The sequence below is a fragment of the Narcine bancroftii genome, chromosome 2, assembly GCF_036971445.1.
Source record: "Narcine bancroftii isolate sNarBan1 chromosome 2, sNarBan1.hap1, whole genome shotgun sequence".
In the NCBI taxonomy this organism is placed as follows: Eukaryota; Metazoa; Chordata; class Chondrichthyes; order Torpediniformes; family Narcinidae; genus Narcine; species Narcine bancroftii.
The window spans coordinates 60,694,690-60,706,787 of record NC_091470.1 but is presented as its reverse complement, the minus strand read 5'-3'; the positions used below and the strand labels follow the sequence as shown (position 1 = coordinate 60,706,787).

The 12,098-nt window shown below is 44.8% G+C and overlaps 1 protein-coding gene across 5 annotated transcripts in view; it reads left to right on the top strand.

Moving 5' to 3' along the window:
* The first annotated feature begins 5,533 nt into the window (after positions 1-5,533).
* The window catches only part of fam177a1 (family with sequence similarity 177 member A1), a 21,654-nt gene continuing 15,089 nt past the window's right edge, over positions 5,534-12,098 (top strand). Inside the window, exons 1-4 of one of the 5 annotated variants that reach the window (XM_069916837.1) lie at positions 5,534-5,914; positions 7,931-8,107; positions 8,194-8,260; positions 8,548-8,645. In XM_069916837.1, coding sequence (XP_069772938.1) covers positions 5,831-5,914; positions 7,931-8,107; positions 8,194-8,260; positions 8,548-8,645 — 426 coding nt within the window. In that variant the 5' untranslated portion in view covers positions 5,534-5,830. The remainder of the gene's footprint in view (positions 5,915-7,930; positions 8,108-8,193; positions 8,261-8,547; positions 8,646-12,098) is intronic. The other 4 variants (XM_069916838.1, XM_069916839.1, XM_069916836.1 and 1 more) reach the window with 4 other exon arrangements.

The following is a 12,098-nucleotide window of genomic DNA, read 5'->3' as shown; positions in this document are numbered from 1 at the left end:
ACTAGCCAATTAATTCTATTTTAGGGTGTGGGAGGAATTTAGAGCACCAGAGGGAAACTCATGCAGGCACACCTGCAAACTTCATGCTGACAGTACTAGAAAACAGAATTGAATCAAGATTCTGAAGCTTTGTGTAATCCGCTCGAGCTGTTGCAACACTGCATCCTGGAGTAGGAGCAGTCTGTACTGTTTCCTCAAGTCTTTAAGATGTGCCAGCAAAGCATGACATCTTGCAAGTTCCTAGCAGATCCTCTCCTCAAATGCACTCCCTGCATTCTAACTTTCTACATTACTCATATTTATCTTTTAAATCTTCTATATTTCTGTAAATTGTGCTCTTTACATAGCTGTTTGAATGTTAAGAGATAACGTGTTGGGTTGCTTGCAGAAGAATCCTTCTCACTGTCCAAGGTATAATGTGACAAATAAACTTACAATATAAAGAAACTTCTCAGCCTGGGGCGAAATGATCTTCTCTTATACTTGGTGTACCTTTTGTTTAATTTGTCATGGAACAAGAATGATACTGAATAGTAATTTTCATCAGAGTTGTTAATTTTCTCTTTAGTGTACTTCATCTGATGAGGAACAACTAATATTCACAATCTATATCAAAACCTTAAAAAATAAAGGGACAAAATATGTTTGCTGATACTGTAATACAAACCAAGGTGGGATTGTGAATAGGAATAAAGAGGCTTTAAGGAAATATGGACAAGCTAATAGATGAGAGCACAGTAAAAAAAGCTCTTCCTCTTCAGTGTTTTTAAAATGGGAGTATTGGGAAATGACCTAGTTATCCTGATATACAATCATTGAATCCAGTGGTATTTTAGTTTTTATTAAAAGATGAGACTATATCTGAGTATATGTCCAGTTCTGGACAGCCAATGCAAAAGTTTTGTGGAAATCTTTGTTACCCGAGGTTTCGTTATAGTTCAATCATAACCTAACAATAAAACAGCTTTCTGCTACTAGACATTGAGGGCTCCAGTGTAGAAGCCCCTCAAACAACAAAAGTTTGTATCAAGGGAAGAAGATAAATGGTAATGGTGCTAGTGTAGTGGGTGCATCTTGGCGCCTCACAGTTCGGCGGGCAGCAACCTCCTTGGAAGAAGACCGCAGAGCCCACCTCATTGACAAAAGACAAAGGAGGAAAAACCCAACACCCAACCCCAACCAACCAATGTTCCCTTGCAACCGCTGCAACCGTGTCTGCCTGTCCCGCATCGGACTTGTCAGCCACAAACGAGCCTGCAGCTGACGTGGACTTAACCCCTTCGTCTGCGAAGCCAAGCCAAAGAAAAGAAAGAAGTGGCGGCTACACTGCTCCTGCAATAACATACGCAACCAGACAGGTTGAGTTCAGTGAGCAGACTAGTTTATTGCAGGCTGCTCTTATACTCCCAGCCCGGACCTAGCTGAGAACTGCGCAGGAGGGCCCTGACGTCATCTGGGCGTCACGTGGTCTCCAAGTGCAGGTTTCTGAGCCCCAAGCTGGAAGGAAGGGAAACCTCCGACGGCGCCATTTTGGCCGGCTACCCCGCCATGTGGCTTATAAGCAGGGCTTGTTCGCCTGCCTTGTGGTGAGCCACCATAAAGCCCCCCCCCCCCCACAAGAACCAGCGCCAATGTCCTTTTTTGCTGGGCAGCCTCACTTCTTGGGCTGGGCAATGACCACAGGCTCGGTGGGATCAAGGTGCGCTGGCTTCAGCCTGTCCATGGTAAACAGCTCATGCCTGCCACCCAAGTCCAGCGTGAACGTTGAGCCGGAACATTGTATAACCCTGTATGGCCCCTCGTACGGTCACTGCAGAGGTGCCGTGGTCGGGCCTCGCTGAACGAAAACTAACTCCACGGAAAGCAGCTCACCAGGAACATGAGTCGGGCGGGTGCCATGCCTGGGTGGCAGTGGGGGTTCGAAGGAGTCCAAGCGTGCCCTGAGGTGAGGAAGTAGTTCATGCGGCGACCTCTAGGGATTGTGAGGTGCATTGACGAACACACCAGGTAGTGCCAGCGGCGCACCATAGACCAGCTCAGCTGATGACACCTGCAGATCTTCCTTGGGAGTGGAGTGGATGCCCAGGAGCACCCAAGGCAGTTCGTCCAGTCGGGACTGGTGAGGCAGGCCATGAGCGCTGACTTAAGGTGGCAGTGCAGACATTCGACCAGTCCATTGGCCTGCGGGTGGTAGGCCGTGGTGCGGTGCAGCTGTATCTCGAACCTGTTGGCGAGCTGTGCCCAGAGTGCAGATGTAAATGAGTGCCCCGATCGCTGGTGAGGTGAACCGGGACGCCGAACCGGGTGACCCAACCATGCAACAGGGCTCGGGAGCAGGAGTTGGTGGAGGCATCTGGCATCAGGATCGCCTCGGGCCAGCGAGTGGTGTGATCCACCACCATAAACAGGTAACGGTTGTCCCGGGAAATGGGTAAGGGCCCGACAATGTCCACGTGAATGTGGCTGAACCGTTCCTGAACATGCTCGAACTCCTGTACAGGCGCCCTGGTGTGCCTGTGCACCTTGGACGTCTGGCAATGGGTGCATGTTCTGGCCCATCCCTCAATCTGCTTCCACAGCTCATGCCACACGAACCGTTCTGTCACCATCCGGACCGTGAATCTGATGGACGGATGTGAAAAGATGTGGATGCGATGGAAAACTTGCCTGCACCACTGCTGCGGAACCACTGGCTGTGGGGTGCCCAAGGAGATATAGCACAGGATGGTGCCTTCGCCGCTCGGAGTCGGGAGGTCTCAGAACCGCAGGCCTGTGATGGCGGTCTTGAAGGCCCTCGTCTCCTCATCAGCTTCCTGGTCCCAGGTGAGCTGGCCGAAGCAGATGGCAACCACATTGTCCTTCCCTGCCTTGTGCCGAATGTCGGTGGTAAACTCTGACACGAAGGAGAGGTGACGCTGCTGGTGGGCCGACCAGGGATCCTTTGCCATCGCGAGCGCCTGGGTGAGAGGTTTGTGTTCGGTGAAGATGGTAAAAGTCCTCCCCTCCAAAAAATAGCGGAAATGCCGCACCGCCAGGTACATATCCAGTAACTCGCAGTTGAAGGCAATATACTTGTGTTCCGGCAGGTGGAGAAGGCAGCTGAGCTGGTCTATGGGGTGCCGTGGGCACCTCCTGGTTAGTTCATCAATGCACCTCACAATCCCCAGTGGTCGCTGCATGAACTACGTGCGAAAACTCCTCCTTCGCTACCTGGAGCTTGTCAGGCGGGAGCCGGCTTGCCTTGGCGTGAACTGGCGGGCCCTGGGTGGGGATGTGTTGGAACACCCCATGTCATGGCGAGGCAGTGGAGAATTGTGGCTTGAGGAGTGTTGGGAACTCGTCCAGGATCTGCTGGAACTCGTCTCTGGGCGTGCTGATCGTGGCCATCTGCGGTTGCTCTGAGTGGGAGGCGTCGAGACGAATGTTCCTGGAAGGTATGGGCATCCACCAGGCACCTACCTTGAATGTCCACCAGAAGCCCATGTGCAAGGAGGAAGTCTGCACCCAGGATGGCAGTCAGGAGGGACGAGACGGTGAACCTCCACGCGAAATTCTGATGGCCGATCTGGAAGTGAACTGTCTTGTCTCCATACGTCTGGATTGCCATTGCGTTGGCCACACGGAGGGGAGGTCCATGAGGTCGGTTCCTGGATTTGATGGCCTTGGCCGGGATGACGCTGATCTGGGCTCCAGTGTCAACAAGGAACCACCGGCTACTGACTGAGTCCCGCAGGTAGAGAAGGCTGTGTCCTTGGCCAGCCACAGCAGCCATTAACAGCAGCCAGCCTGGTCGTTTCCCTGGAACGAGCAGGGATGAAGACACTTCCAAGCCTTGGCTCCCCAGCACTGGTAATAGAAGCAGAGGCCTGAAACGGATGCTGTGGCCTTGGTTATGCTCTTGGGGGCCCAAGCAAGGGTCGAGTGCTCTACCACAGCACTAGGGGCAGGATTGGCATGGTCGTGCCCGTGCCTCGTGACCTGCTGGACCGCTGAGCCTTCCGAGAATTGTGTGAGCCATAGCTCTTGGGCCTTCTGGGCAACCTTCCTCGGGTCAGTGAAGCTCTTCTGAACCAGCAGCAGGCAGATGTCCCCGGGAACATGTTCGAAGATGCGCTCAAAAAGTGGGCAATTGGTGTGCTCACCCACGAGTGCGAGCATCTCGTCCTTCAGTTCCATTGGGGACCTGTCCCCCAGGGCGTCGAGGTGCAGCACCCAAGTGGCACACTGGTGTCTGGATAGTCTGAGGGACACGGTAAGCACTCGCTTGATGTTCCCGTACTTGTCCTTGGCGGGTGGGTGCTGAACAAGGTACAGCGCACGTCTGGCGGTGGCCTGGTCCAGGGCAGCAACCACATGGTAGAATTTGGCTGTGATGGACGAAATCTGGCAAAGGTGAACCTGGGCCTCCGTGTGGATGAACTAGGTTTCCGGCTCCTGAACCCAGAATTCAGACAGTTTCACGGCTATAGCGCTGATCCCAGGCTCACTCGTGATGGGTTCAAAGATGCTACACTGCTCCTGCAATAACACACGCAACCAGACAGGTTGAGCTCAGTGAGCAGTCTAGTTGATTGCAGGCTGTTGGGCTGCACTTATACTCCCAGCCCGGACCTGGCTGAGAACTGCGCTGGAGGGTGCTGACATAATCCGAGCATCACATGGTCCCCAAGCGCAGGTTTCTGAGCCCCGAGCTGGAAGGAAGGGAAACCCCTGATGGCACCATTTTGGCCGGCTGCCCCGCCGCGTGGATTACAAGTGGGGCCGGTTTGCCTGCCTCGTGGTGAGCCGCCACACTAGGTACATTAACACGACTAATATATAAAACCAATAACACCGTGAATGCTTAGACTGAGCAACACCAACAAACTTTTATTAGGAATAAAATTTATTTTTGAAATAAAAAAGATGTATTCATTCAAGTTTGGAGGAATGAACGTTGATCTCGTTAAAACTTATGAGCAGGGATTCATCGAGGTTTCCCTCTGCAGAGAAGCACAGAGCCAGGGCTCAGATTCTCAGAAGGTAGGGATAATTTGCACTGAGCCGAGGAAACATTTCTTTGCTTCAGAGCGTCTCATTTATTGTAAATGAACATGGCTGGATGTCAGGACCTTAACAGAAGCGAAGGATATGGGGATCGTGCAGGAAAACAGAGCTGAGGAAGGTGGTCAGCCGAGATCTCGATGAATCCAAGGTCCAGATAGCTCACTGTCTTCCTTAATGATCATTCAACTACTGGTTTTTCAGCTTGATTGTCTAGAATTGCCTTTTTTTTTTGGGGGGGGGGGGAAGATACTGAGGAAGAAGTAAGACCCATGTTTTGTTTGGGAAAGATATTGTCCCTTTTCTCATTCTGTCATTGACCAATTCCCTGACCTGGTGGGTTCGGTGCCCATCCAACTGGAAGGTCACGACTGAACCATAATAGGTCACCTTGGGTCTTCACAGTGGGTTTGCTTGGAAATAGCTGGAGATATATCCGTACTGGATGACCGAAAGCCGATCCTTCTGCAGGAACACGATGGATTTGGGGTTCTTCGAGCCAATAGATGCTCCCTTGGCCGACTATTGCTGCCACTGCCCCCCCATCACTGCGTGGTCTTGAAACAGGGCCTCTTTGTGGAGGAGAGATTCGAGGTCGCCCCTTGCCGGAGCCACGGAGGCAGCAGACGGGAATCGCCCTCCTCCATATGAAGCCTCACCCAGGCGGAAAGGCCACCCACCCCCCCGGCACTGAGGCCCATTGTTCCGCGGCAGGTGGAGGCGAGCCCGAGGGCGCAGCGCAGCCAACTCCGGTCACGGCAGCGTACGTCACCGCCACCAGCAGCAAATGGCGGAGAAGCTCCCCGGCCTCGGCCTCTACCTCAGCCCTGGCAACGTGCTGCTGAGCGGGGGCAATATGGACGCGGAGAAGGTGAGGAGGGGAGGGCGACCCCGGTCGGCGGAGGCTCATCCTGACCCAAATGGGCCCGGAACGCCTCGTTTTCCCTGCGGAAGCGTGATCCAGCAGCGAACGGCTGGGAGCGCCCCTCCCCATCGGGAATTCTGACCCATCTCCCCGCCATTATGTCCGTTACCTAACCCACTCACAGCTGTACCCTTGGGCCTGACGCACTCTGGCCAACAGAATGTCCCCCTCACTTCTCCTCCCGCCCCCCGGCCTCGCCGGCGCCCCCCCCCCCCAACTCCGTCCTCGCCTCGTCCTCCCCTCCCCTAGCTTCTCCCCCTCTCCGCTCGTCACCCATCCCTACCCTCTCTCTTCTTTATCCATCCCCTCCCTCTCTCTCTTCATCTGCCCCTTCTCCTCCTCCTCTCCTCTCCTGTTCACCCTCCCCTTTGCAGCAACACCTGCAATGTTTTGCCTCCCATTATGTTGGTTTAATTATTTTTTTTAGCGTGTTAGGTATATCCAACAACCTCACTATTTCCACCACATTTCACTTTTTTGTGTTCCTAATTGCCCCTTTTAAGCTCTTTGTCCTGGCCCTATGAAGAGTTACTCCCTTATTTCTGTCCTGGAAATTAACGTATTTCTTGCTTTCCAGGATTGAAGCCCGTCACAATTTGACCTGTAGATCCCACTTGTTGTTAAGTGTTTCCAACATTTTTTGCCTTTGTTTCAGATTTCCAACATCTGTAGTTTTATGACTTTCTTTATCAATTCAACCAGATTAGGAGCCAGTTACTCACTCACTAGTATTGCTGGAAATCACTGTCAACCCATCCAGTACCATGTAATAGACTTAGAATAGGTGCTGCTCACCAGAATAATCTTTGACTGGTCCCTGATTCACAAAGACCAGGTAGAAAATGGAGCCACAAGAGCCTGCCTATTCTGGAATCGGGGGCAAAAAAACCTACAAAATGCAAGAACTCAGCACATCAAGAGACAAAGGACATTTTGGATCCTGTTGTAGAGGTTCAAGTCATAACCTCGACTATTCTTCACTTCTTGACACCCAGAATTCCTCTAGAAGCTTGTTGGAAATTAGATACAACTGAGCAAAGATTGGGGGCAATCTTGTTTTATAATTTAATTTGGACATATAGCACAGTATCAGGCCTTTCTGGCCCACAAGCTAGTGCCGCCCAATTAACCAACAACCCTCATACATTTTGAAGGGTGGGGGGAAACTAGAGCGCCTGGAAGGAAACTCATGGGAGAACATACAACTCCTTACAGGGAGCGCCAGATTCGAACCTTGGTCACTGGCACTGTAACAGCATTGCACTAACTATGCTGCCCACTGTTGTGATAGTTAAGATATAATGAAATGTAACATATCTCTCGAACATCTATGAATTTTGAATCTTTGACCAGTTGATTTGTTTTTACAGGAGGTAGAATAGTACACAACTGGCCCTTCACCCCACGATGTCTGCACTGAACATGATGTGAAATTAAACTAAATCTCTTCACCCTGCACATAATCCATATCCTTTCATTCCCTGCATGTTCTATCTAAACATCTCTTATTACAACAGATTCTTTAAGTGTTTGTTTTAAGCAAGGAGCATTTATATTGTATAGGTGCAGATAATGCTTGATAACTTACTGGACTACACCTCATAATTTAAGCCCAACTTGACCAATGAAAATAAAGGATGACGTTCTAGCTTTAGGGAGCCAATTTTTAGTAATGCTAATAACTGGGGCTCAAGTATTTTGAATTTCCTCTTGATAAAAAAATATAAGCAACTGGAGACGCAGCTGAGGGAAAATGGATGTGTCTGCACACTACATCTCAGATCCCTATGAACATCACAATGTTGAGAGGCAGCAGTATACTTTATCAGTTAACATTAGAATTTGTTTGTTCACCTATAGTTTTGCATTGGGAATGAGGCATCATCTGTAATGAATTGAAAGATTGTCAAATTTGTTTTTTCATTGTTCATCTAAATTGTTTAATTCATTTACTTTTCAAAGCTGCAGACAAATGGAAAATCATTTGAGAATGTAGAACTTGGAGACATGAGTTCAAAAAAACAAAAGGTTCCTCGGAGAATTATTCACTTTGCAAGTGGTGAAACTATGGAGGAATATAGCACAGATGAAGAAGAACAGGAGGAAGATAAGAGAGATTTGTTGCCTACAATTGATGCTGTAAGACTGAAGTCTATTATAAAGTTATTTTTGTGAATCATGGGCAAAATGAGTGCACGAGAGTAAAATATCAAACTTTTTTCCAGAGCAAACTTCCTTGGGGTCCATTCCTATGGTTCTACATGATCAGATTTGCAACAGGAACACTATCAGGTAAATGTAGTTTATAGGTAAATCATTAATTACAAGACTTGGGATCTTTTTGGTCAGGATCTGATGATTGAGATTAAATGCTGGAGTTTGATTAATTGATGGAAGTTGAGCAAAATTAAATGAAGGCAACAGCAAGAAAATAGAAAAACTGAACCCAAGAGACAAGGGAATTTTTTTTTAAATTTAGCAGAGGGGAATGAAACTGATAATTTTGGGAAAACAGATCTTATATCAGTATGAATGATAAGATTGAGCATTCATTAGTAATCTTGTTTTTTTTTCAATAGTGTGCGACTTCTTAGGAGAAAAATTAGCTTCCCTTTTTGGTATAAATGCACCGAAGTACCAGTATGCTATTGACGAGTATTATAGGATAAAGAAGGAGGTAAGCAAATTATTCAGTATCGAATGTGTAATTTAGATGGTGTTTCATATTTCACTTTGATATGTTTGAGGGAAAAAAAATGTCAATTTAAAATCTCTAAAGCAATCATAAATAAAAGACAACCTCTGATTCCCAATATATTGTTTCAGAATTTACCCTTCAGTGTAGTTTATAAAGTTTAAATTTCATGCTGAGAGAATCAGTAGCTTCATGTCATATTCATACGACCAGCCATGATGTAAATAGCATCATGGTGTGAGGTCGAGCCTTGCACACCAAACCAGTGAAAAAAAGAACAGTGATAGCCACTTAGCATTGTCCCCCAGTTTAGTCACCATCAACAACTTTATGATGTATCTGACATAGTTTGAATAGTAACATTTAAAAATACTAATATTCATCCATAGTCCCTCATTGCCATTCCTCTTTATTGAAATCAATGGACAAGCTTTATCTGTGCCACATCTCCACAGGCAGAGGTTAATTGAATGGACTCCCCAAGGAGATGGAGAGGAATTGGTGCAATGCTAAGTTCTCACACTGGAATCTGTGACTCCAATTTCAGATGAGTTTAGGAAAAGTATTGAACTTTGGGACCCCCCCTCCCCCACAACACTACTAGAACGTTGCAAAATATAGCATATTTGCATGTAGAAACTTGTTTTTTTTTGGTTATAGTCATCACCATTATGGAGTGGAAGTGAGTGATTGTGAGAGCAACAATGTCAGGTGGTGAATAGGAAAACATGAATCCACTTGCATTGAAAAATACTAATTCTGACTTGATTGCTTGAGGCAAGTCTAGATGACATCAAAAGTACTTCCTCGTGTACTTAACAGAACCAGAACTATCAATAAAAGAACTATATAAGAAATTGAAGGAATATGGAGAAGTGTCGGGATACAAGATAAACGTAAATAAAAGTGAAGCAATGCCTATGAATAACGCGGACTTCTCAAAATTTAAGGAGGAATCCCCATTCAGATGGCAAACGCAGGCAATAAGATACCTAGGTGTGCAAATAAACAAAAATCTAGGCCAATTATATAAACTCAATTACAATCCACTAATGAAAAAATTACAGGACGATTTAGAGCATTGGAAAGAGCTACCACTAACACTGATAGGAAGGATAAACTGTATTAAAATGAACATTTTTCCAAGGATACTATACTTATTTCAGGCATTGCCAATACAACTGACAGAAAAATTCTTCAAAGAGTTAAAGAAAATAATAAGGAGATTTTTATGGAGAGGGGGGAAACCGAGGATAGCACTAGATAAATTAACAGAATGGTATAAACAAGGAGGCTTACAATTGCCAAACTTCAAAAATTATTATAGAGCCGCACAATTAAGGTACCTATCAGATTTTTATCAAACAAGGGAAAAACCAGACTGGACGAGACTAGAATTAGATAAAATAGGGGAAAAGATACCTGAACACATATTATATAAATGGGACGAAAAATTGATACAACATAGAACTTCTCCAGTATTACACCATCTCCTCAATATATGGAAGAAGATTCATGTAGAAAGAAATAAAATAAATTACCAAATACCAAAACTAATATTGACGCAAAATAAGCTACTCCCTTTTACAATAGACAACCTTGCCTTTAGAAAATGGGAAAAAAAAGGGATTAAAAGAATAGAAAATTGTTTTTCAGGAAGTAGATTCTTATCCTTTGAACAAATGAGAGATAAGTACAATATAACTGGAGATACAGCGCTGGCATATTACCAACTGAGATCCTACTTGAAAGATAAATTAGGAAGCAACTTGAGTTTACCAGAGGGAAGTAACCTTGAATATGTGATTACAGATACAATGTTAATCAAAAGATTTATAAAAAATATGTATATTAAACTGCAAGAAAAGGAGAATGAGGAAACAAATGGTAAAACTAAACAAAAATGGGAACAAGATTTAAATATAAAGATAAAAAAGGAAACATGGGAGAAGTTATGCTCTGGAACGATGAGAAATACAATAAATACGAGGCTGCGTATGATACAATATAATTGGTTACACAGACTATACATTACACCGCAAAAGTTAAATAAATGGGACCCAACAGTATCTGATAGATGTTTTCGATGTAAAAAAGAAAGGGGAACAACAATTCATGCAATCTGGACATGTGAGAGAGTAGAAAAATTTTGGGATGATCTCAATCAGATATTAAATAAAATAACAGAAAATAATATACCAAAGAATCCAGAGATCTTTCTCCTAAGTAACATAAAAAATAAAGAATTTGGAATTGACTTGGAAGATGCACAAAAAAGATTTGTCAAGATAGCCCTAGCCGTAGCAAAAAAATGTATTATGTCAATCTGGAAATTGGAAGATAATTTGAAAATACAACAATGGTATATAGAAATGAATAAATGTATTCCATTAGAAAAAATAACATATAGTTTAAGAAATAATATTGAAATATTCGAACAAGTATGGGAGCCTTACATTAAATACAATAGCGAAAACCTACCGGGAACAAACATTACCTAAGTTGATGGAAGGAGAAGAAAAGAAAAGAATGGACTCAGTAGAATTTCTGGTGTATTTTTGTTGAATGACAACATTGTCTAACTGAATTAATGCAACCTAGATTGTATACCTAAAATGGATGAGAGGGGGGGGGGGTGGGGGGGTGGCTTGGGAGGAGGGAGGGGGGAGGGAGAAAAAGTCACCGTAAGTGTGTGGAAAAGAAAAAGTGTATATCATGGCTATTGTGATTTATGGTGTGAAAAATAAAAAATGTAAAAAAAAAAAGTACTTCCTCATAAAATGTTTGTGTGCAGTAATTCAAATCTAAGGTACTGCGACATTTTAAACTTTGTAATTTGAGATGATAAATGTCTAAAACATTTCAAGTCACTTTTTCACTCAACCAATTTTCCAAAGAGCTGATGGTTATTAAAAAATGGAGGGGGGGGGAGCTTAATGTAAAAGCAAATTTATAATTGGAGGAATGCTACCTTTCTTCCTCTACGATTCATAGTGGGGAATTCTGTACTATATTGCACTGTTTTTGTCTTCAGTACTCAATACCAGATAGTTCAATGAGACAAGTTTGATTATTTACTGCTTTATCAAATTATAAACTGAGGAATTCCTCCAAAAAGAATTCACACGAGTCTAGGCAGAACACATTTATCTACTGACTGCAGATTTCAATTATGAAGTGATGTGTAAATAAATAAAATAGGTATGATTATAACAATTTACAGAACCATCAATTTAGAGAATTGAACCATACAAATCAGGAAGGTCCCCAGGTTTGAGAAGTCAATTTTCTGGTGAATTGGCTAATTTACAAACTTACTTTAGGCTTGAATGATGATCAGTAACTAGCAACCACACTTTTAATTCACATCAATGTCAGGTAGTTGCAAGATATTACATGAGCAGGAATGTTCTGCCTGCACATGCTGATAAAGTT